The sequence below is a fragment of the Sus scrofa genome, chromosome 10 (assembly GCF_000003025.6).
Source record: "Sus scrofa isolate TJ Tabasco breed Duroc chromosome 10, Sscrofa11.1, whole genome shotgun sequence".
Taxonomy (NCBI): domain Eukaryota; kingdom Metazoa; phylum Chordata; class Mammalia; order Artiodactyla; family Suidae; genus Sus; species Sus scrofa.
In genome coordinates, this window is record NC_010452.4 from 44,410,066 (window position 1) to 44,431,854 (window position 21,789).

The 21,789-nt window shown below is 43.3% G+C and overlaps 1 protein-coding gene across 2 annotated transcripts in view; it reads left to right on the forward strand.

Moving 5' to 3' along the window:
* Nucleotides 1-21,789, forward strand: part of CACNB2 (calcium voltage-gated channel auxiliary subunit beta 2) — a 565,457-nt gene that overhangs the window by 88,112 nt on the left and 455,556 nt on the right. The window contains exon 1 of one of the 2 annotated variants that reach the window (XM_021064817.1): nucleotides 11,748-12,118. The exons of the other annotated variant lie outside the window; for it this stretch is intronic. Within the exon in view, the coding sequence (XP_020920476.1) occupies nucleotides 12,083-12,118 (36 nt within the window). The 5' untranslated portion in view covers nucleotides 11,748-12,082. Of the gene's footprint in view, nucleotides 1-11,747; nucleotides 12,119-21,789 lie in introns of those variants that run through there. 2 annotated transcript variants of the gene reach the window in all.

Sequence of the window (21,789 nt, forward strand, 5' to 3'; positions counted from 1 at the left end):
CTTCCAGTCCTATTGAGATGGGGATTCATATTTTGGTTAATTTTACAAGACTTTTACAGGTCATTAACTAAAGATTTGGAGAGAGATATTAACTGAATATCTGTGCACAGATTCAGAAGCTTGTATGGAGCTGGGGTCTGTCTCACTTTACTTTTCTGAGCCTCAGGTGTCTCAGCTGTAAGATGGAGAGGCCAGTGTCCGCTTCCATCTGTAGGGGAAGCATCATGAGATAATTTATGTAAAGCAGACTCCCTGGCACAGAGTCAACCATTTAAGGAGTTCCCAATGTGGCTCAGCAGGTGAAGAATCTGACATAGTGTCCATGAGGATGCAGGTTCCATCTCTGGCCCCTCTCAGTGTGTTAAGGATCTGGCAGTGCCACAAGCTGCAACATAGGCTGCAGATGCAGCTCAGATCTGGCATTGCTATGACTGTGGTGTAGGCCTGCAGCTGTGGCTCTGATTCAGCCCTTAGCCTGGGAGCTTCTGTATGCCACAGATGCGGCCACTGGGGGGAAAAAAAAGTTAAAATGATAAATAGTATGCTCTATATATTTTATCACAGTAAAAAAAAAAAACCCCACTAAATGTATTTACTCATAGGGTCATCCTAATGGAAAAAAAATACGGCAGTAATAGACCGTAACTTAGACTTCAAAGCTATTTGCTTTTCTTAGGGAATCCAAGCAGGCAATCTTCACTCCTCTCAAACAGTGCTGTCCAGCAGAAATAGAATGCAAGCCATATATGGAATTATATAAGCAATTAAATTTGGGAGGGGTAATTATATTTAAAGAATATAATGAAACAAGTGTAATCTATTTTAATAATTTGATTTATTTTAAGATGATGACTTTTGTGAGACACAATGTACTCAAAATATAAAATTTTGATATAGAGTCAATATTCAATTATGGATGAGCTACTTTAGTCTGCTTTTTTTTTTTAATGGCCATACTGGCAGCATGTGGAAGTTCCCAGGCCAGGATCGAATCCGAGCCACCCTGCAACCTACACCAGATCCTGAACCCATCACCCTGGGCTGAGGATCAAACCCATGCTTCCTCAGTGACCCAAGCTGCTGCAGTCAGATCCTTAACCCCCTCTGCTACAGTGGGAACTCCCAAGACCTGTTAGTCTTCTGGGGGTACATCACTTTGGTTTGAAAAGGTTTGCAGGTGGCCCTAGTTACATTTCCAGGACTCACTAGGCTATAGAATCGGCTAGCACAGCTCTGTAGCATCTTATCTTGCAAGAAGTCATCTGCTTAGCTAGGTCATGCCCCACACTAGGTATAGGTACAACTTAAACTGTCCTCACAAGCCATCTTCCATGGTGGAGGGATTGTACTCAAAAGACCTTCTTCAGTTGATAATATGAGAAGCTGGGAGTGTGACAACAAGGAGCAACTAAGGGCAGAGGTCCGGAGAGCACCTCTTTGTGGACCTCAAAGAGAACAAGGACGGGAAGCTCACTTGGCTCTCTGAGATGTGTTATTTGTTTCTGGCTGGGGAGGCAAAGAGTGAGCCTGGAAGCAGTGAAGGGAGGAGGGGAATATTGGAGCCGTGATGGTGGGTGGGGGGGGGAGCAGGTGGGAGTGGTGAAAGAGCGGTTAACAAAGAAGCATCTGTGTTGGGGAGAAAAATATGATTTTTATTTCAGAACTTTTTTTTTTTTAACTTTACATCACCGTGTCCTCAGCCAAATTAATTTTGTTCCTCAGCAGGGATGTTATATGTTGAAGATTATATTTACTAAGGACAAAAGGGCTACCAAGGTCCTGCTTCCCATTCCCTGTTTATAGCACAATACCCCCAAGTTTAAATCATATTTTGTGTGTGGAAAAGCAGGAAAAAAAATAAACATCAAATATTGACTTCATTTCCAGTATGGTAGCATATTAATAAGAGGGTCGATCAGTCTGAAATAATCTCTTGAGCTGCTTTGGTACAGTTATGTTCATATAAGTTTGCTTTAATGAAACTTGAGTGCGCGTGGCACTAGGAATCTAGGAGTATAAAGGTGAGAGAGTTCCCAGCGTGGGTCAGCAGGTTAAGACCCTGACACAGTGTCGGTGAGGATGTGGGTTCAATTGCTGACCTCATTCAGTGAGTTAGAGATCTAGGGCTGCCACAAGCTGTGGCGTAGATTTTATATGCCACTCAGCTCCAGCATTGCTATGGCCGTGGTGTAGACTGGCAGCTGCAGCTTTGATGTGACCCCTAGCCTGGGAACGTCCCTAGGCAGAGGATGAGGTCCTAAAAAGAAAAAAAGAAGAACTTATTTATAAAACAGAAATAAATTCACATATTTCAAAATCAAACTTATGGTGACCAAAGGGGGAACTGTGGGGAAGAGGGATAATCTGGGACGAGGGGATTAACTCATACACACTAGTACATACACAACAGATAACTAACAATCATCATATAAATAGACAACTAACAGCACAGAGAGGTCTACTCAATGCTCTTTCTTTCTTTATTTTGCTTTTTAGGGCCTCCTCTGCAGCCTAGGGAAGCTCCCAGCCTAGGGGTCGAGTCGGAGCTGTAGCTGCCTGCCTACACCACAGCTCACGGCAACACCAGATCCTTAACCCACTGAGCGGGGCCAGGGATCAAACCCGCATTCTCGTGGATACTAGTTGAGTTCGTTACCCCTGAGCCACAGTGGGAACTCCCTCAATGTTCTTTAATAACCTATATGGGAGAAAAAGGTGGAGATCATACAAGAGAATGGGGGAAGTCTTATCTTAGGTAGGGACCTAGGAGAGTCAAATTCATAGAGACAGAAAGTAGGATGCTGGTTGCCAAGGAGTAGGGATGGGGGGAATGAGAGCTGTTGTCTCGTGGGGGTAGGATTTCAGTTGGGGAAGATGGAAAAAGATCTGAAGATGGAGAGTGCTGATGGTTGCAGAACTTTATGAATATATACATGATGCCATGGAGCTGAACACTTGAAAATGGTTAAGATGGTAAGTTTTGTGTAAATAGGTGTTTTACCACAGGTTAAAACAAAATTGAGAAAAGGAAAAACACATAGCTAATTTTAAAAATCCAAAATTATGCTTGTAGACTGCAACACCCCTTTTCATTAATAGAACAGGTAGACAAAAAATCAGTACAAATATGGAAGCAGTGAAAACATTACAAGCAGCTTGATCTAATTTACATGTATCTAATATTCCACCTGAAAACAGAAGGATACAAATTCTTTTCAAACATACCCAAAAAATTCACTGAGGTAGATAATTTCTTAAACCATGAACCTAAAGCAAATTTCATCAAATTTAAAATTATTGAGAGTATACAAGTATATTCTCTGATTGAAATAGAATTAAGCTGAAAATTAAAAGCAGAAAAATATCTGGAAAGTCACTCATGTCTTTAAGAAATTTTAAAACTCACTACTACATAAATCATGGGTTAAATAGGAAATCTCCAAAAAAGTTAGAAAATATCTTTATTTACATGAAAAGAAAAATACAAGTCAGAATTTGTGGATGCAACTAATAAACTGGCACTTAAAGAGAAATTTATACTATCAAATGTATCCATTAGAACAGATATAAAAATAGTTTCATCATCTATTACAAAAATAATCTAATCTTCCACCTTAGGAAACTAGGAAAAGAGAAGAGAAAAAAATAAGCCCCAAACAAGCAGAATGGAGGAAGAAATAAGTATAAGGGCAGAAATGTGAAAAAAAAAAACGGAGAACGGGAAAAGCGGAAAATCAAGAAAACGTAAAGCCTGGCTTGTTGAAAAGATCAATAAGTCGATAACCCCCCAGCCAAACTAATCAAGAGAAAAAGAGAAGTAGAAATTGTTAATATCCGAAACAAAAAAAAGTGTCATTAAAGAACCTACAAACATTCAAAGGATAGTAAGAATATGTGCATAACATCTTCATGCACCTAAAACTGATGACTAAGATGAAATGGACAAATTCTTTAAAAAACACAAACTGTCTTCTTGAGAAGACATAGATAACCTGAATAGTCCCATATCAGTTACAGAAACTGAATTCATGATTAAAAACTTTCCCAGAAAGATCATTCCTGACCTATTAGTGAATTCTTACAAGTATTTATGAAAAAAAGTATTACTGATACAACAGAAACTCTTCCTGAAAATGGAAGAGGAAGAAACACTTTCTCAACCCCTGCCTTCACTCTGTGAGACCAGCATCCTTTGACCTAATAACCAAGCTAAAATAAAATTTTAAAAGAAAAAAAAAATGCTTTGAGTAATGAAATGGTCACAAGGTCTGGTTAGGTTTGGTATGATTTATCCAAAAAACCTAAAGTATAAGAAGCTTAAGCGATAAAAATGCTTATTTCTGTCTCACTTAAAAGAAGTCTGAAACTAGGCAGTGCTGAGCAGGTATGGTGGTTTTATGGTACCAGCAATGACCCTGGTGCTTTTTTTTTTTTTTTTTTTTTTGAATGCCTATTCAACTTCGTGAAGTGGCTCTCACGTGGCTTCACTATTTAAAGTGACCGCTCATGGTTGAGCCAATACCTCCACAAATCTGGTCAGCAGGAAAAGGGGGAATCAAAGCACTGCTCTTCCTATCATGGGTCCTTCCCACAAGCGCTTGACCTGCTATGCTAAAGGGCTACAAGAGTGGAGCCCTGCGGCTGCATCTAGCTGCAAGAGAGTCCGGGAAAGACAGCTATAATGGCTTGAAAAGAAAAGCAGGTGAGGACAAAGGCTTTGTTTATAAATGTTGTATTTTTTATCCAAAGAACGGGCTAATAGTAGAGCAAAAGAGAGAGTTAGTTGAATATTTTCCATTATCACTTGTCTGCCTGCCCATCACCTTTTAACTCTATTTTTAAGCCCTCCTGAATTTCTCCGCCTTCCTCCATCCTTGTATTTTCTATGCTTTATGCCAGGAATATTTTCCCCTGATCTTTTCAATTTCTTCCCACAGTATTTTTTGCTCATACTCATCATACTTTATCCAGGTTTTGCCTCATCTACTGTGTGTTCTTTAAGTGTAAGATCCATATCTGTTCAATGCTGTTATCCCCTTTGGCCTGGATTATAGTGCACGTGTGTTCATGTACACACACACACACACATACACACACACCACAGAGACACACAATGATATGGGTTAATACCATTTCTGCATTTCATAGCTCTTTGTGAGAGCAGGCCTACTTCTGGTTAGTACATGACAGTAGTCATCACAGCTTGCAAGCCATAGACATGTGCGAATCTGTTTATCCAACCAGAAATGCAGTCTTAACCTGGGCAGCAGAGCTCTCTGAAGTCCACCAGACCGGCATCTGTGTTGAGCTGAAAACAGATCTGAGAGCTGAAGTTTAAAAAACACATGCTTAATTCCTGCCACTTGTCAGCTCTTCAGCATTGGTTAAGTCAGTCTTTGCTAGCTCTCCATCAAAATTCACTCTACTCTTCTTCCTAAGGCACAAAACTAGACTCTGGTTCTCAGATTGGCTTATAGGTTTTCCTTTTGTAAAGATTTTTTGAAGTATAGTTGATTTTACAATGTTGTGATAATGTCTGCTCTACAACAGAGTGCTTCAATTCTTATACATGTACACATATCCATCTCTTTCAGGTTCTTTTTCCACATTGATTATCACAGAATATTTGGTAGAGTTCTCTGTGCTCTACAGAAGGTCCCCATTGGCCAATCATTTCATATACTTCAGTGTGCATGTGCCAATCCCAAACCCCCAGTCCACCCCCACAACCTGCCCCCTTTGGTAACTGTAAGTTTGTTTTCAAAGTTGGTAAGTCTGTTTCTGTTCTGCAAATAAGTTCATTTGTATCCATTTTTTTAGATCCCACATATAGGTGATATCATATAATGTTTGTCTTTCATTGTATGATACCTTCACTGAGTATGATCATTTCTAGGTCCATCCATGTTGCTTTATTTTATTCTTTTTTGCATTATTTTATTCTTTTTTATGACTAATATTCCATTGTATGTATAAACCCCATCTCTCTTTTTTTTTCTTTTTTTGCAAGCAAGCAAAGTCTTTATTAAAGGAAAGCAAATAGCTCCCAGGGCTGCTGAGAGAGGAGAGAAGAGCTCCCCATTTCTTTATCCATTCATCTGTTGATGGACATTTAGGTTGCTTCCATGTCTTGGATATTGTAAATAATGTTGCAGAGACTGTTAGGGTGCATGTATCTTTTTGAATTATGGTTTTATTCAGATGCCTAGGAGTGGGATTACTGGATTTTCATGGGATAGAATTTTAGCCAATAAAACATGCGTAGAAAAGATCTATGCCACTTTCTTTTTTTTTTTTTTTTTTTGTCTTTTTGCCTTTTCTAGGGCCACTTTCGTGGCATATAGAGGTTCCCAGGCTAGGGGTCTAATTGGAGCTGTAGCCACCAGCCTACACCAGAGCCACAGCAATGTGGGATCCAAGCCGTGTCCCGCGACCTACACCACAGCTCACGGCAACACCGGATCCTTAACCCACTGAGCAAGACCAGGGATGGAACCTGCAACCTCATGGTTCCTAGTCGGATTCGTTAACCACTGAGCCACGACGGGAACTCCTATGCCACTTTCAAGCTTGGCCAATAACAATGTGCAAGGCCCACCATCTACCGCTATGCATGTTCCAACATCCTCTTCCTTCCTTCTGATTCATTAGGAATAACGATGGCCACATTTTCAAAAATGGTAGCCAGTCCCTCGAGACTTGGTCCCTACATATCAGCATGAAGCAGAGCTCCTTCTTATGGTGGACCACTAGCCCAACATCAAAGGCAGGCATTTCTCATTTTACAATCTACCAAATATTTACGGTTTATTTGTTACAGTACTTGGACCTATCCTAACTTAGGGTATAAATCCTTAGCACATAAGCCTGGCATCTTGTATATACACCAAAGTACCCGTTGTTATAACATGATTTGGATGAGAAATAAGTCAAATAACAAATGAATATGCTTTATAAACTTAAAAAGTGCTGTATGATATTAATTGTTCCAGACCTCGCTCTCCTGGGTAGTTATAAGAACTCATGAAATCTTATTACTTCTATGAAGCCTTTGCTTTATGAAATCTTATTACTTCTGGGAAGCTTAAAGTTACACTTTCCCTGACCACTTCCACATCTCACTTGTCATCTTTAGCTACACACACACACACACACACACACACACAAAACCTTCTTATAAAGGGGGTGCTCACATTTTTATATGCTTTTAAATAACAATCGGTAATTCAGGGCATTTCCTTTGTTATTATTAATTTTTCTTTTTAGAGCCTCACCTGTGGCAAGGAAGTTCCTGGCCTAGGGGTCGAATCAGAGCTACAGCTGCTGGCCACAGCCACAGCAACACCAGATCAGAGCCATATCTCCAACCTACAACACAGCTTATGGCAGTGCTGGATCCTTAACCCACTGAGCAAGGCCAGGGATCGAACCTGCATCCTCATGGATAGTAGTCAGGTTTTTAACCCACTGAGCCACAACAGAATCTCCTGGGGGCATTTACTTTATAGCATATGTTTACAAACAGCAAATGTGTAACTTGGACTGCATCAGACCAGGTTAGGCTAGTGGCTGATAGGTGTACATCCTGATGAAAATGCCAGTATTTATGGCAGAGATCCAGAACCAGAAATGAAGCAAAAAATAATTTACAAAGTAAAATGAGAAATCACACTGATACATATCTTTCCTAAGGAAATCTTACTCCAAGCTCTTAAACATAGTCACAAATCTGCAGGCAAGATAGGAATAAAGAAATTATAATCACTGTTTCTTCCACTTATGGGGAGAGAATCCCCAACTTTTTGAAACGTCTGGCTTCCTTAGACAGTGTTTCTTACCCACCTCTGTCCTCATTTCAGAGCATTAATAATGCCCAGAATATGCTGTCCATTACAACGACTAATGAGCTCACTGGAGTTCACTTCCAGCTTGAACAAATTAGTCATCTGCATTTAAATGCCATGGCTGTGGAGTGTACATTTATTATTATGGGGGTGCATCAGCATAACTTTGAACATGGAAAAGGATTAGGCTTTACATATCAAATTTTAGCTTTCATCTGTGGCTTTGAAGTCCTGCACAAGCCAAGGTGTGTTCAAAACAAAACTGACCGACCATAACAGAAAACATCCACCATCAGTTTCCCAAGCATGTATCCCTCTGTTAGTTATTCTGACATTATTCCTTTTTCCAAAGTAGGGTTACTTTTTTATTTGAAACCCTTTACAAGCCTGACTAGAGTCTGAATGGGCCCATTGTATTGTATTACTGTTCAATACAGGCTAATGAAATTAGCACAGGTTATACAGAAAGAACTAATATACTCCTGTCACGGGAGTCATGATTAGGTACATGTCTTTGTAGGTTAAAACCTGCAAAGTTATAGGCTATGTTTTAAGGCCGCGAAGGCGTCATTCATTCATTCATTCATTTATGCAATAGGAGTTTTCAGGCTCTGAGTGCCAGACACCACGCTGGACGTGGGGATTCTAAAACTGAATAAGACTCAATCAGCTGCCCCCAAGGAACTCTGTCCAGCAGCAGAGAGAAACAAAAACAAGGAATTCTGTATCATACATTAATGAAATTAATGAAATATACTGTATCATATTTGAACATTTAATTCAAACTTTTCCTGCCCTTTGGCCATAAATATAGGCCTTTCTTAAAATGATTTTTCGAGGTTGTTTTGCTCTTTTGGGGTCTCTTTAAAAATCTGATGAAAGATAACATTCTGTTTCCCAAATGGGCATAGTTGAAAGCGAATGCACAGATAATTAAGTATAGTATAAAAAAGCAGACAAATGTCCTGGGAAAACACCAAGTTTTGTCAAACATGGCATTTTTTAAAACCATGTTAGGGAGTTCCCGCCATGGTGCAGTGGTTAACGAATCCGAATAGGAACCATGAGGTTGCAGGTTCGATCCCTGCCCTTGCTCAGTGGGTTAAGGATCCGGCGTTGCCATGAGCTGTGGTGTAGGTTGCAGACCTGGCTCGGATCTCGTGTTGCTGTGGCTCTGGTGTAGGCCGGTGGCCACAGCTCCGATTCGACCCCTAGCCTGGGAACCTCCATATGCCGTGGGAGCGGCCCAAGAAATAGCAAAAGGACCAAAAAAAAAAAAACAAAAAAACCCCCAAAAAAACGTGTTAGGATTCATCCATCACTCATTCATGCAAGTATGTCTTGATTGGCTTCTAAGTACTTACTAACTAGACTGTAAACGCCAAGATGCCTGGTCTTGGTTGTTTGTGCTCATACACTGGCACACAAGGAAGCTTAATGTATGTTTTATTGAACGGATATTGCAAGAACTCACAGGGCTGGGGGGTGCCAGCCAGGTCCTGAGTGTGTCCTGGTGAACAGCCGTGTCTGCTACCCACACAGAGCTTCCAGTCTAACCTAGAACTAGATTTAATGTTGTCCCTGAGATTCAAATACTCTTAAGAAAATGGAACAGTTTCATTACAGGAATGGACCTAGAAGGGTGATGTCATCACAGATCATGGAGCTAAAATGGGCTGGAATTCCAAAACTTTAAAAACAATGTCTTTTTCACCTAAATATGTACATACATGCAAACATATATACATGTGCACATGAAAAAGCACTGCTGATTGTTATAAATTCAAAAAAAAAATGAGCAACTCTGAGGGTTTGGGGAAGACTACTAGTCATGGCTACAAAGCAGAGGGCAGCCCCCTCACCCCTTGCTGGCCATCCACCCACTCATAGCCTAACCAATAGCCTCCCAGCTCCTCTGTCTGTTGCTTTTCAAAATGTGACTTTATTGCTATTGTTTTTGTAGTTAAGCAGTGTTTCACTGCTTCTGCTTAACATGTCCCCCCCCATGCTGAGACTATTTATTTATTTATTTATTTATTTATCTTCCTGTATGGGGTTGAATTGAAATACAACACTGTATATGTTTAAGGTGTACAGCATAATGGTTTGACTTACATACATCATGACATGATTCTCACAAGGTTAGTGTACACCCATCATCTCATATAGATACAAAATTAAAGAAAAGGAAAAAATAATTTTTTTTTCCGTGCGATGAGAACTCAGGATTTACTCTCAACAATTTTCGCATGTAACATACAGCGGTGTTAATTGCATTTGTGTTGATCATGTTGTGCGTGATATCCCTATAGACTTATGCATCTTAAAACTGGGAGTTTGCACTTCCGACTGCCTTCAGCCAGTCCCCCCTTCCCTCTCATAACCACAAATTTAATCGCTTGTTTTTGAACCTTCAGTAAAATTTACATTAAAAAGGACAACTTGAACACCAAAAATTAGGAAAAATCCGTGACATTTGGGATATGCCTAAATCTTGAACCACACCAAGATCTGTTCTCTAAGTCTGATTCAAACCAGTGGTATGGATGGGGAAGGGACATTTAAACTAAGTACAACTATCTTTGAGAAGAACAAGGACTGTATCCCATAATAATTTAATACACCGTGACAAAATAGAAAAGGCAGCTGAAGCCTATTGCAGTACATTTCCGTGTGTATGTTTCAATATCCAAAACTGTGTACACTCTGTTTTTACAAAACAACACTGATGCTGGGCAACCTAGTTGTACAGAGTTCCACGGTGTAAAAGTTGTTGAAATCAGAGCTACCCTATAATACTGAAAAAAAAGATAGTCTTATTAGCAGGAGCCGCACATGATGCTGTCAACGAAACATTATTGCTACGGCCCCTACCTACTGTCTTTCTTACAAGAGCTCAGAGTCCTAAGGAAGTGCTGGTTTTGTCCAAAATGTGGTACTAAGACGTCTCAACTCTATAGAAAACTGAATAAGCAGTTTGCAAGGTGAAGACAAACAGGAGTTCTAGAGGCAAAAGTTCGGACTTGCAAGGGGTTGATTTGGACCCAGGAGCCCAGGCCAGCTGCGGATTCGGGTGGGACTGCCATCCGCAGGTCATCGGCCCTCGTTCTTTTCTGGCTCCTCATTACAGCCGTCGTCCAGTGCCCTCGACGGCCGAAGGAGCTGGGAAGTCCTGGGTAGACACTTGCTCCCCCAGGCCGCCCGAGGCCTTGGTCGATTTCAGGAGGGCGTTGTTGGAACCTAGCCTCCCACATCTCCGAAGCGAGCGACCTGTTCCCGCCCCGGGCTGGTAGGGAGCGGAGCGAGTGGAGCTCAGCAGCAGGAGTAAGGAAGCCCCCGGACGCGAGGCCTCGTTCTTGAGGCTTTGAAAACTTTCCAGCGCGCGTGCCACGGCGACGCGCGGCTGCTGCGCGGGGACCCGGCGGCCCGCGCCTCCCGCGGGGAACTTTTCAGTTTTCCGGGGGCCTGTCGCTCTCGCCGGCGGACGCGCCTCCCAACCCCAACCCCAACCCCCGCCCCACACGCGGGCCGAAGCGCCCTCCCTCCCGGCGAGGACCTGCCCCGGCGCCGGCGACTCGCGTGCCCGCCCCGCGCTCGCCCAGCCCGCGCCCCCGCCGCCCGGCTCCCCTGCGTCTCGCTTTTCAACCTGGCCCGGCCGCGCCCCGCGCGCTAAGCGCCGCGAGCCCCGGGCGGCCCCCGGAGCGGGGGGCGGGGAGCGGAGGAGGGGACCCGCCGTCAGGGGCTGGCTGCTGGCTGCCGGCCGACTTTTCGCCAATGGTCCAAAGCGACATGTCCAAGTCGCCTCCCACAGCGGCGGCGGCGGTGGCGCAGGAGATCCAGATGGAGCTGCTGGAGAACGCGGCTCCCGCGGGGGCGCTCGGAGCGGCCGCACAGGTAGCAAGAGCGCCGCGCCTTCCCCTTTCTTTGTGCGCCGCCTGGGCGCCGACCTCCATCTCGCCTGGCGCCTCCTCTCCCCGGATCGCTCGCCCGGCCGCTTGCTCCGGCCTGGGTCTCCGCCGCTGCCTCCTCCTTCCCTCGCGCTTCGCCACCCACTTCTCCCCTCCCGGCGCCGGCGCCCTTGCCCCCTCCGCCTTTCCCCGGCTCTTCTCCGGCTTCCATTTTTCTCTGCTTTCCCAAAGCCAGTGGGAAGGGGCGGGGGAGACCTCCGGGCTCGGAGCTGTCCCGGCTGCCGCGGCCGGCCCTCCTCACCCCTTCCCGGCACAGGCACATGGAGAGACATGAACCAGGCGGGCGGACTGGACCTGCTCAAGATCGTGAGTCCGGGGGGCGGGAGGGGCTCCGCTTCCGCAGCTCTGCCCCGACGCCGACCCTTCTGGACGAACTCTTAAGCCCGGGTGGAAGTGAGGGGGTGGGGGAGAGCGCGGTTTAGGGTTGGTGGGGGCAAGGGGCATTGGGAGGGGGCACTGTGCCCGCCGTGCCTCCCCCGGAGCGGCAGCGACCATGCTCCGCACCTGGGCGTTCCACCGCCCAGACGGCTCAGCTCCCCTCCTGGCCCTGGTTGGCCTGGACCCCTCGCTCGCTGAAGGAGAGAGCGAGTTGGGGACGGGAAAGTTTTTTTTTTTTTTTTTTTTTCCCTTGCCCCTGAAATGTTAGCCCTTTCAGGGAGCTCCCAGACCACCTTCCTCTCCGATGAGTATTAGCGGTTTCTGGGGAAAATTCCGGCTGGCAGCTCGTGGTGAAATAGGAGATGGCAGTTGTAGGCGTTGGACAATGATAAGGTGGCTTTTACGTAAGGCTTTGGCAGGTACAGTTTGGATTACAGACACCTCCGGTTCTCAGCGGTAAGGAGTCTCTCAACTTTTATCCTGGCAGGGAAATGACTTAGGACTCCCGTCTCTGAGCGGCTTGGCGAGCGTTGGTGAAGAGGTTAGAGTTACATCGCTTTGGAGAAATGTCTCGTTTTTGTTTAGCGATATTGGCTTGTTGATTTCAAACGTTTGCTAGATTGTAAATCCTGGGAGGATTATAGAGTTTTGTATTTATGTAACGTGTATCAATATGCCATTTACATATTTGATCTCTGTATATGGTCGAGAGTGTTAGTCATATTTACTGTAGTAATAGGGGCAGGAATGGGGCAGAATAATAAAATGTTTGGCTGCTTTGTTGTTTTGATGGGCGATGGAAATTGACTGCCTGCGATATTCTGAAACTGTAATGGTGGTTCCATCGTGAGAAGCTGTATTGAACTTTCTTTTACCCCTGGGAATTAAACGTGCAGACCTGAAACACATCATTCATCTTGATTTGAGGTGGAGGAAGAATGCAGAAAGCAGCCACTTGTATAATCAGATATTCATTTCTTTTGTAGAGAAATTCATTTCTTTCCTAGAGGTAAGACAGCTAGATTTCAGGCAGCCTTGGGCTGCTTGGCTGCAGGAACCGAGTGGGGACCTGTAACTAAAGCCTGCATTTCCATCTAGCCTCTGCCAGAGGACCTGGATTCTTACCAACACCTGTCTTGTTTGTTCTAGCCTCCTGATTCTCTCTAGATACTCACCAGGTTAGATGCGATTGGAGAAATGTACTCAGGGACCTCGGTTATTCTAGGATGAAGGTCTTGAATATGGATGGAAGAAAGGACGTCTAGATCCTTTTCTTTCTCTTTGATCTTCCTTGTTTTTTTTTTGAGTTTTTATTCTTATGATAAAAATAGAGTTCCTGAATTCCTAGAGATCAAAGTTAGGGTGAACAGAAAGCATGACTGCACTCAGATATGAGATACTAATTTACTTAGTGATTTATGTAGTTAAACGTAAGTCAACAAGTATTTATGATGCAGCTGCGAGGTGGAAATGATTCAGATCCGAGAAGCTACAATTTGTGCCTTCAAAGAACTGATGTCCCAGGCACTGCAAGGGTGATAAAGTGATGACGATTATATGGCTGGAGGCTCTAAGAGAAATACTGAATATTACATGGTTGCAAGGGACTTGAGATGGTAAATATTCTATTTGGAGTAATCTGTAAGGACTTCCTGGAAGAGGTGGCATTTGAGAAGGGATTGGAAGGATGGATCGGATTTCAGCAGCTTTTCGGAGAGATAGTGGGGTGCTCTCCAGGAAGCCAAGTCACAGCAGTTACAAGTCTGATATTACACATTTATAATCCCTAGCGTGATAAGCTTGTGGAGGGGTACAGATTGGGCATAATCAAGCATTAGATCTGATGAGGCACTTCGAGGCCACATTTTTGGAACCTGCAATGTTTCGAACAACAGAGAACCTTGGAAGGGGTTCCAGGAAGGAGCTGAGTTACAGCTGATTAAGAAGATTCACCTGGGAGTGTTCTGGAAGGTAGTTGAGAGTCACGGGGAGTCCAGAGGTGGAGCTGCCAAAAGGCAGATGGGTTTAACTGTTATGGACAAGAGGTGATAAGGTTGAAACTGAAAAGAGAAAAGCTGAGAGAGAGGGCAGGACTGTGGATGGACACATTCCAGAGCCCCAGTTCATGGTAACCACAAGTGATGGGATAGATCTATGAGAGAGAGGGGGAGGAATGGGTATTATAAGCAGATAAGAGGTATAAATATTCAGCCGCCTCAGCATCCATCTCCTTGTTTTCCTTCCCTTCCAAAAGTGAATGCTCTTTGCCTGGACTTGTGTTCATTTCACATCCATTACTGGAGGGAAGCATTGCCTTGTTTAGTTTATATCTAATAAATCATGGCATCACAGGACTGTGCAAATTTAGAGCATCTCTTCCATCTCTGGGCAGGCCGGGCCAGCAATAAAACTGCCTGAGAGGCAAGGCTGTCTCAGGACCATCCCTCTGTTCTGTGACACTGAGTCATAGTAGTTCTCCTGAGAAGTGGAATTTTCATCAGCAAATGGTATCTCTCAACAAGCATTGTTTTTAAAGAATCCTTTCTATTTCACCTCTGGATTATATTGCAAGTTCTGTATGAGCAGTGTGAAAGATAACAGATTTGCAGACTGCCCATTTTGCCTTTTTTATGTCAAAAATGCTGCCTCAGGGAGTTCCCTGGTGGCCTAGTGGTTAAAGGATCCAGTGTTGTCACTGCTGTGGCACAAATTTGATCCCTAGCCCAGGAACTTCGGCATGCTGTGGGCATAGCCAAAATTATTATGATAATAATTATATTATTATTATATTATTATAATAATAATCCTACCTGGAGTTCCCGTTATGACTCAGCAGTAATGAACCAGACTAGTATCCATGAGGATGCAGGTTTGATCCCTGGCCTCGGTCTCTGGTTAAAGGATCGATCCAGTGTTGCTGTGAGCTGTGGTGTAGGTCGCAGACACAGCTCAGATCCTGTGTTGCTCTGGCTGTGATAAAGGCCAGCAGCAGTAGCTCTGATTTGACCCCTAGCCTGGGAACTTCCATATAATAATAATGATAATAATGACAATAATCCTACCTAGGCTTGGGGCACCCTCCTACACGCCAACCTTTTCCCTCCAGCACACTGTCATAAACAAAATAGATCTATTTCTGACCTGAGGAGTGAGTGACAGTCTAACTGCAAGTTCTCGAAATGTCAGCAAATAGCATCACTTTTTCGGGAACCTGTTGAACAGTTTCAGGGCAAACTTGGACACAGTCTGCCCCCAAGGTCAGGGTGCTAACTGAGTGGTCTCCCTCCAAAGCTCCAAATCTGTCCTGTCCACTGTGGTAGCCACTGGGCTAGTGTGGCTTCTGGGCCCTGGAAGTGTGGCTGTTCTGAACTCAGATGTGCTCTCAGTATAAACTACCCATTTGGAAATACATAAAAATACAGATCACAGAGGTGTACAGATATCAATCAAATAAAAACACAGATCAAATGAAAATAGAAAATACAGGTTTCAGAGACTTCATATAGGACATGACTATTCTATATGTGATTGCATGTCACAATGATAATGTTTTTGATGTATTAGGTTAGGTAAAATACATTATTCCGATTAATACGGTGTGTTGCCTTTTACCTATTTATTTTTTTTTAATGGTGCACCCTTTGCATATGGAAGTTCCCAGACCAGGGATTGAACCCGAGCTGCAGCTGCGACCCATGCCGTAGCTATGGCAACACTGGATCCTTTAACCCACCGCACCAGGCCAGGTATTGAACTCAAGCCTCCACAGCGACCTGAGCTGCTGCAGTCAGATTCTTAACCCACTGAGCCCCCAAGGGAACTCTGCCTTTTACCTTTTTAAGGTCGCTGCTAGAAAATTCTAATTACATGTGTGGCTTAGGTTTCTGTTGGCTGGCATGAACATACAGTGCTGGTGATAGTCCGGGGAGTTGAAAAGCTCTGGCTGGAGGCTGGGTGCATGCAAAGTAGATGAAAGGAACCAAGAATAGGATGGGAAGAGAGGAGGAAATGGATGAGAAGCGAGAGCAGTATCCCAGCACTTCAGGCCTCAAAGTGAGTGTAACCAGCACCTCCAGTCACACCTGGAGGTGAACAGACAGTAAGCAGAGGGCCTGTTTGTTTTGCTCCTAGCAACAGCCCTGGCTGGTTCCACCCCAGCTGAGGCTGCCAGATGCTTTTCAAGCACGTTGTCGTAATACAGGCTGCTAAGGGCAACATGCTCAATCAGTGTAGCAAGGAGCTTTATCTCCAAAAAGCCCAGCCCTTTCCCCAGGTCAGTACCACTTTCCAGAAACTTTCTTGGATCCGAGGTCCAATTCCGACCTTGGCAGTCTCCAAACACAGTGGCCACGGGTGCTGGGTCTTATGTTTTGGGGCAGCCTTCCCTCCTGACCCCCTCCACGCCCCATCATTTTCCTCTTCAGCAGGACTTTGTCCTGGGGTTCAAGAGGGGGGAGTTTAAAAACGTGCCAATCAGAATTCTTGAGTCTGCTTCAAAATGCGACATCTGCTGTCTGACTCTGAGTGATGTGAGATTTCACTGGTCGTGTGGTTTTTATGTTCCTGTTCTTTTTGTCTTTTCCTTTCATGTGAAGACTCCACTTACCTGTTGGCGCTACTGAAATGTGTTGAATTAGATGGAATATAGCCAAGGACCGTTCAAGAGAAGCTTAGTAAAATACATTAACCCTGTTGGGGTGGTGGGTTTGGGGGGTGGCCCTCTTGGATTTTGTGATTGTGGGACATGTCTCTGGCCTACCAAGAGTACATGGCACACACTGACTTTTGCAGTTACAGGGACGTCAAATTAATTAGGGCAGCCCTTAAGTCCCTGCGTCTGCCTTGGAGTGCTTTCCACACTTGGCCGGAGAGGGCAAGCTTGCTCCTTGGCCATCTCCCATCCTCCTTACCTTCCCTGCTAGGCGTTTCTCTGCTTCCTGGCCTCGTCACCCCCTTGCTTCTCTACCTGCCGATCCCCAAAAGAGCTCTATTTATGCTTCTGCTTCTTAAGAAATTAAAAAAAAAAAAATTTCTTTGCCATACCTGCAGCATATGAAAAATTTCAGGCTAGGGGTCCCATCAGAGCTGCAGCCTGTACCACAGCTTGTGGCAATGCCAGATCCTTGACCCACTGAGTGAGGCCAGGGTTTGAACCTGTGTCCTCCTTGAACCCTGTGTTGGGTTCTTAACCCGCTGAGCCACAGTGGGAAGTCCTATGTTAGGCTGCTTCTTGATGCCTCTCTGCCAAGTGATCCATATAGAGAATTTGCTGTGTTCCACACCTTTGAGGGAGGTGATTCCCAATTACTTCTAGTAAAGGATCTAAAAGCATCGTTCACCCTAAAGTGCTGGCAAATGAGGTCATGTGATGTCTGTTTCTTTTCTGTTGAGTTTTGGCTTCATTGGCTTCAGACTGTAAGATGAGGAAACGCCCATAGTTCAAAGGGATCAATATCAATGAATGCTGAGCATAAGGGCTGGAAAGTAATTTCTGGCATCAGCGTTATGCTGATGGGGAGAATTTGTAGATAGGAAAACTGTCCACATATTCATCATCCACAGAAGGGACAGTATTTTTCGAGCTGCCTCCAGGGGCCAAGCCACCTTTGTGTGCAAGGCTGGGCAAAGTCTGGCAACTTCTATGATTGACTCCTGTTGTCTACTTTAATCGTACAGAAATTAGATTTCAATTACCTGTGAAAATGTGACCATTTATTTGCTGCTTTTAAGATTACAGTCCAATTTTATATTTTTTATTTTATTTTATTTGCCCCCCCTGGGGGGGCAGCATATGGACTTCCTGGGCCGGGGATCCTTTAACCTACTGTGCCAGGCCGGGGATAGAACCTGCATTCTGGCAGTGCAGAGACACCGCAAATCCCATTGTGCCACAGTGGGAACTCATTACAGTCCAATTTTAAAAGTTATTTAGACCAAAGAAGAGAGTCGTTGACACCAAGCTGATATTAACATCATGAGGAATGTTGGGTATCTTTTTAATGTCATTTATATATTTGTGGCAATTTCTTAAGGTTTTTTTTCCCCCCTAGTTTTTGAAGTCTTACTTACCTTGGTTGATGTTTTAGGAGAAGAAAAGGAATTTAAATTACATGGTTTTCATCTTTCCTACTTGCCGTAGTGACATTACTTGTTTTTATTAAGCTGTGTATAGCTAAGGTAATGAGTGGAAATTAATAAACGAGTAATTTCAGTAAGATGGACTTTATTTTATTTTATTGGCCATGCCCACAAGCATATGAATGTTCCTAGGCCAGGGATCAAACCCACACCACAGCAGTGACATGAGCTGCTGCAGTGACACTGCCAGATCCGTAGCCCACTGCGCCACAAGAGAACTCCAAGATGGACTTCATTTTAAATATGCATTGTGTTAAAGGCAACTTCATTTGGTAATGGCAGTAAAAATTTTCAATATTTTTTTTTAAAGTACATAAAAATGGACTACTAGCTTTACAAAAATTGCTTTACTAATTTTTCTTGACCCTGAATATTATTATAAAAATAACATTATGGTATTTAATTAACATTGGTCACTTGACAGTAAATTTTCTTTAAACAGGAGATTATAGGAGAGAAACTACTGCTGAAATTAGCAAAATAGAATAGAGGTGTAATTAAGCATATTTATTTATTCTGGTTTTGAGTAAATAGGATATGTAATGAATAAGATCTAGGAGTTCCTGCTGTGGTGCAACAGGATGGGTGGTATCTTTGGAGCACTGGGACGCAGGTTCAATCCCCAGCCTTGCACAGTGGGTTAAGGATCCAACACAGGTTGCAACTGCAGCCTGGATCTGATCCCTGGCCCGGGAGCTGCAAGGGTGGCCAAAAAGAAGAAGAAGAAAAAAAAGAATTTATTATAACACTATTAAGTATAAACACTTGGCATCCCCAACCCACTGAGCAAGGGCAGGGATCAAACCCACATCCTCATGGATACTAGTGAGATTTGTTTTCACTGTGCCACAACGGGAACTCCACATACTAGGGTTTATAACATGTGTAAACTGTGTCTTAGTACAGTGGAAGCCTGAAATAATCCGACTGCCTCGGTCGCTAAGTACACCTGAAATAATGTTTATGAACGATATTCCCAGGGGCCTGGAAACATGAATGTGACTTTCGAAATGTGTCTCATTTCTTGCGGAGAACTACAGCCTCCCCTGGGACCGGCTGTCTTAAATATTCTGTGGTTCTCACAGGGCCTGCTGGACAATGTGAACAGCCAGGAAAAAGCTTATACTCCGGAGCAGCTGACGAGTAAAACATATTTGTTATTAAAAATTTGAAATAAATGATAAAGATAGAAATTCAGAAGAGCGCTTTCTCATGGTTCTGGAAGGATGCAGGATAAGAGGCGTAGAGGATGATGGTCTTTGGTCTTAAAGATATTTTATGCCCCGAATGAAGATACATAGTGTATGGAGTTGCCCTTCCCCCCCAAAGAAACATGTTAGGCCTTAAAAATGCCTTCAAGGTCATAAGTATTTTTCCATATGGAATAATGTAAATTTTTTTTTTTTTTTTTAATTTTAAGGAAACGTTCGGACTTTAACGTTCCTAGGCTTCGGAGACACTTCTGTCCAAACCTTTCCATAGTAATTGGAAAAGGAGGAACATTGTTGAAAGAACGTCATTTTTCAACAGTTTACGGAATACTGTTTACATAATTAAGAAGGATACGCTGTTAAGTGAGGAGAACCTTGTATTATGAAAGCCCAGCCTAGACCGTCTCTCCTTTTATGAAGCTGAGAGTTAATTAAATGCCATGGAAACACATTTGTATTATATCAATCCTTTAGATCCTTGGAAGAGAACAAACATATTTAAGACAATTTTTTTTTGCTTTAAAACTATACCACCCCTCTCCCTGATTGCAAATTCATCTAAATTCCTCCTAACACAAATGTTTATAATAGATTTCAGGCTTGCCTAAGTGCAACATATATTATGGTTTATAAGATATTTCCATTTTAATGAAAACCATATGAACGTATAAAATATAACAAAGTAGCATTTTCAAAACCCAAACACGGGGATTTTTCAAAAAAGCAAATTTGGTAAATTTTGCTCATCTTGTGAAATCTATCTAAACCTAATCCTTCTAAACATGTGTATATTTTAGGCCAGTTTTTCTCCATCCTTCCCACCCTAACGTGGGTTTCACTTTTAAAAATATTATTTTGAGGAGTTATCATTGTAGCTCAGTGGTAACTAACCCGACTAGTATCCATGAGGACGTGGATTTGATCCCTGGCCTTGCACAGAGGGTTAAGGATCCAGTGTTGCCGTGAGCCGTGGTGTAGGCCACAGACGTGGCTCGGATCCTGAGTTGCTGTGGTGGTGGTGTAGGCCAGCAGCTGAAGCTCTGACTTGACCCCTAGCCTGGGAACTTCCATATTCCAAGGGTGCAGCCCTAAAAAGACCAAAAAAAAAAAAATATATATATATATATATATAATATATATATATATATTATTTTGAGCACTTACCATGTTCTCAGTCTTATATTGAAGTAAATACATTACTTCATTTAATATTAAAAACAATCCTGGGAGGTAAGTCTTAACATCCCCACTCTACGGATGAGAGGACTCGAGTTCCCTTGTAGTGCAGCTGTTAAGGATCCAGTGTTGTCACTGCAGTGGCTGGGGTTGCTGCGGTGGCATGTTTTCAGTCCCTGGCCTGGGAACTTCTACATGCTGTGGGAGTGGCAAAAAAAAAAAAAAAAAAAAAAAAAAAAAAAAATTTAAGACTGATCCTTGGCAAGGTTAAGAAATTTGCTCAAGGAGTCCCTGTTGTGGCTCAGCAAGTGAAGAACCCTACATAGTGTCCGTAAGGATGCGGGTTTGATTCCTGCCCTTGCTCAATGGGTTAAGGATCCAGGTTGTCATGACCTATGGTGTAGGTTGCAGATGCAGCTCGGATCCCGAGTTGCTATGGCTGTGGTGTAGGCCTGCAGCTGCAGCTCCGATTTGACCCCTAGACTGGGACTCTCCCTGTGCTCCAGGTGCTGCTGTAAAGAGGAAAAAAAAAGAAAAAGATAAAAAGAAAAAAGAATTTGCTCACGGATTCCCACTTGTGTGTATTTACCTGTAAAGCTCCGTGTTGAGCTCTTTTTCACTTATTTTTGAATGGTTCATTCTCTCATTAACTTTATCTGTGCCTAGAGTTAACCATAGATTAATGCACATTTTGTGCTTAGTTCTGCGAATGTAAGCTGTAGACACAGTAGAAAAAGCAAGTTCATTTGTGGATGTTTGTGCTTGGCCCCATCCAACTGCTGAAAAAAATTGTCTCACTTTTAACATCCTGGTCCTAAATGCTTTCTTCTTCTTCTTCTCATGGTTGTTATTATTATGACTATGATTATTCCATAAAAATTTATTTTTCTGACCTTCTCAGGCAAATAACGAAATGGCTAAAAAGCACGCTTTCCACGTCCTAGTCAAACAGTACAGCAGTGGGCCAGGACACTGTGCAAAGCATTTTAATTTTGTAGAATGCACTACCACTTCTATAGTTGTTTCACCATCTCACAGAGAAGTCTTTAGATTCCTTACAAAGAGAGACAGAGT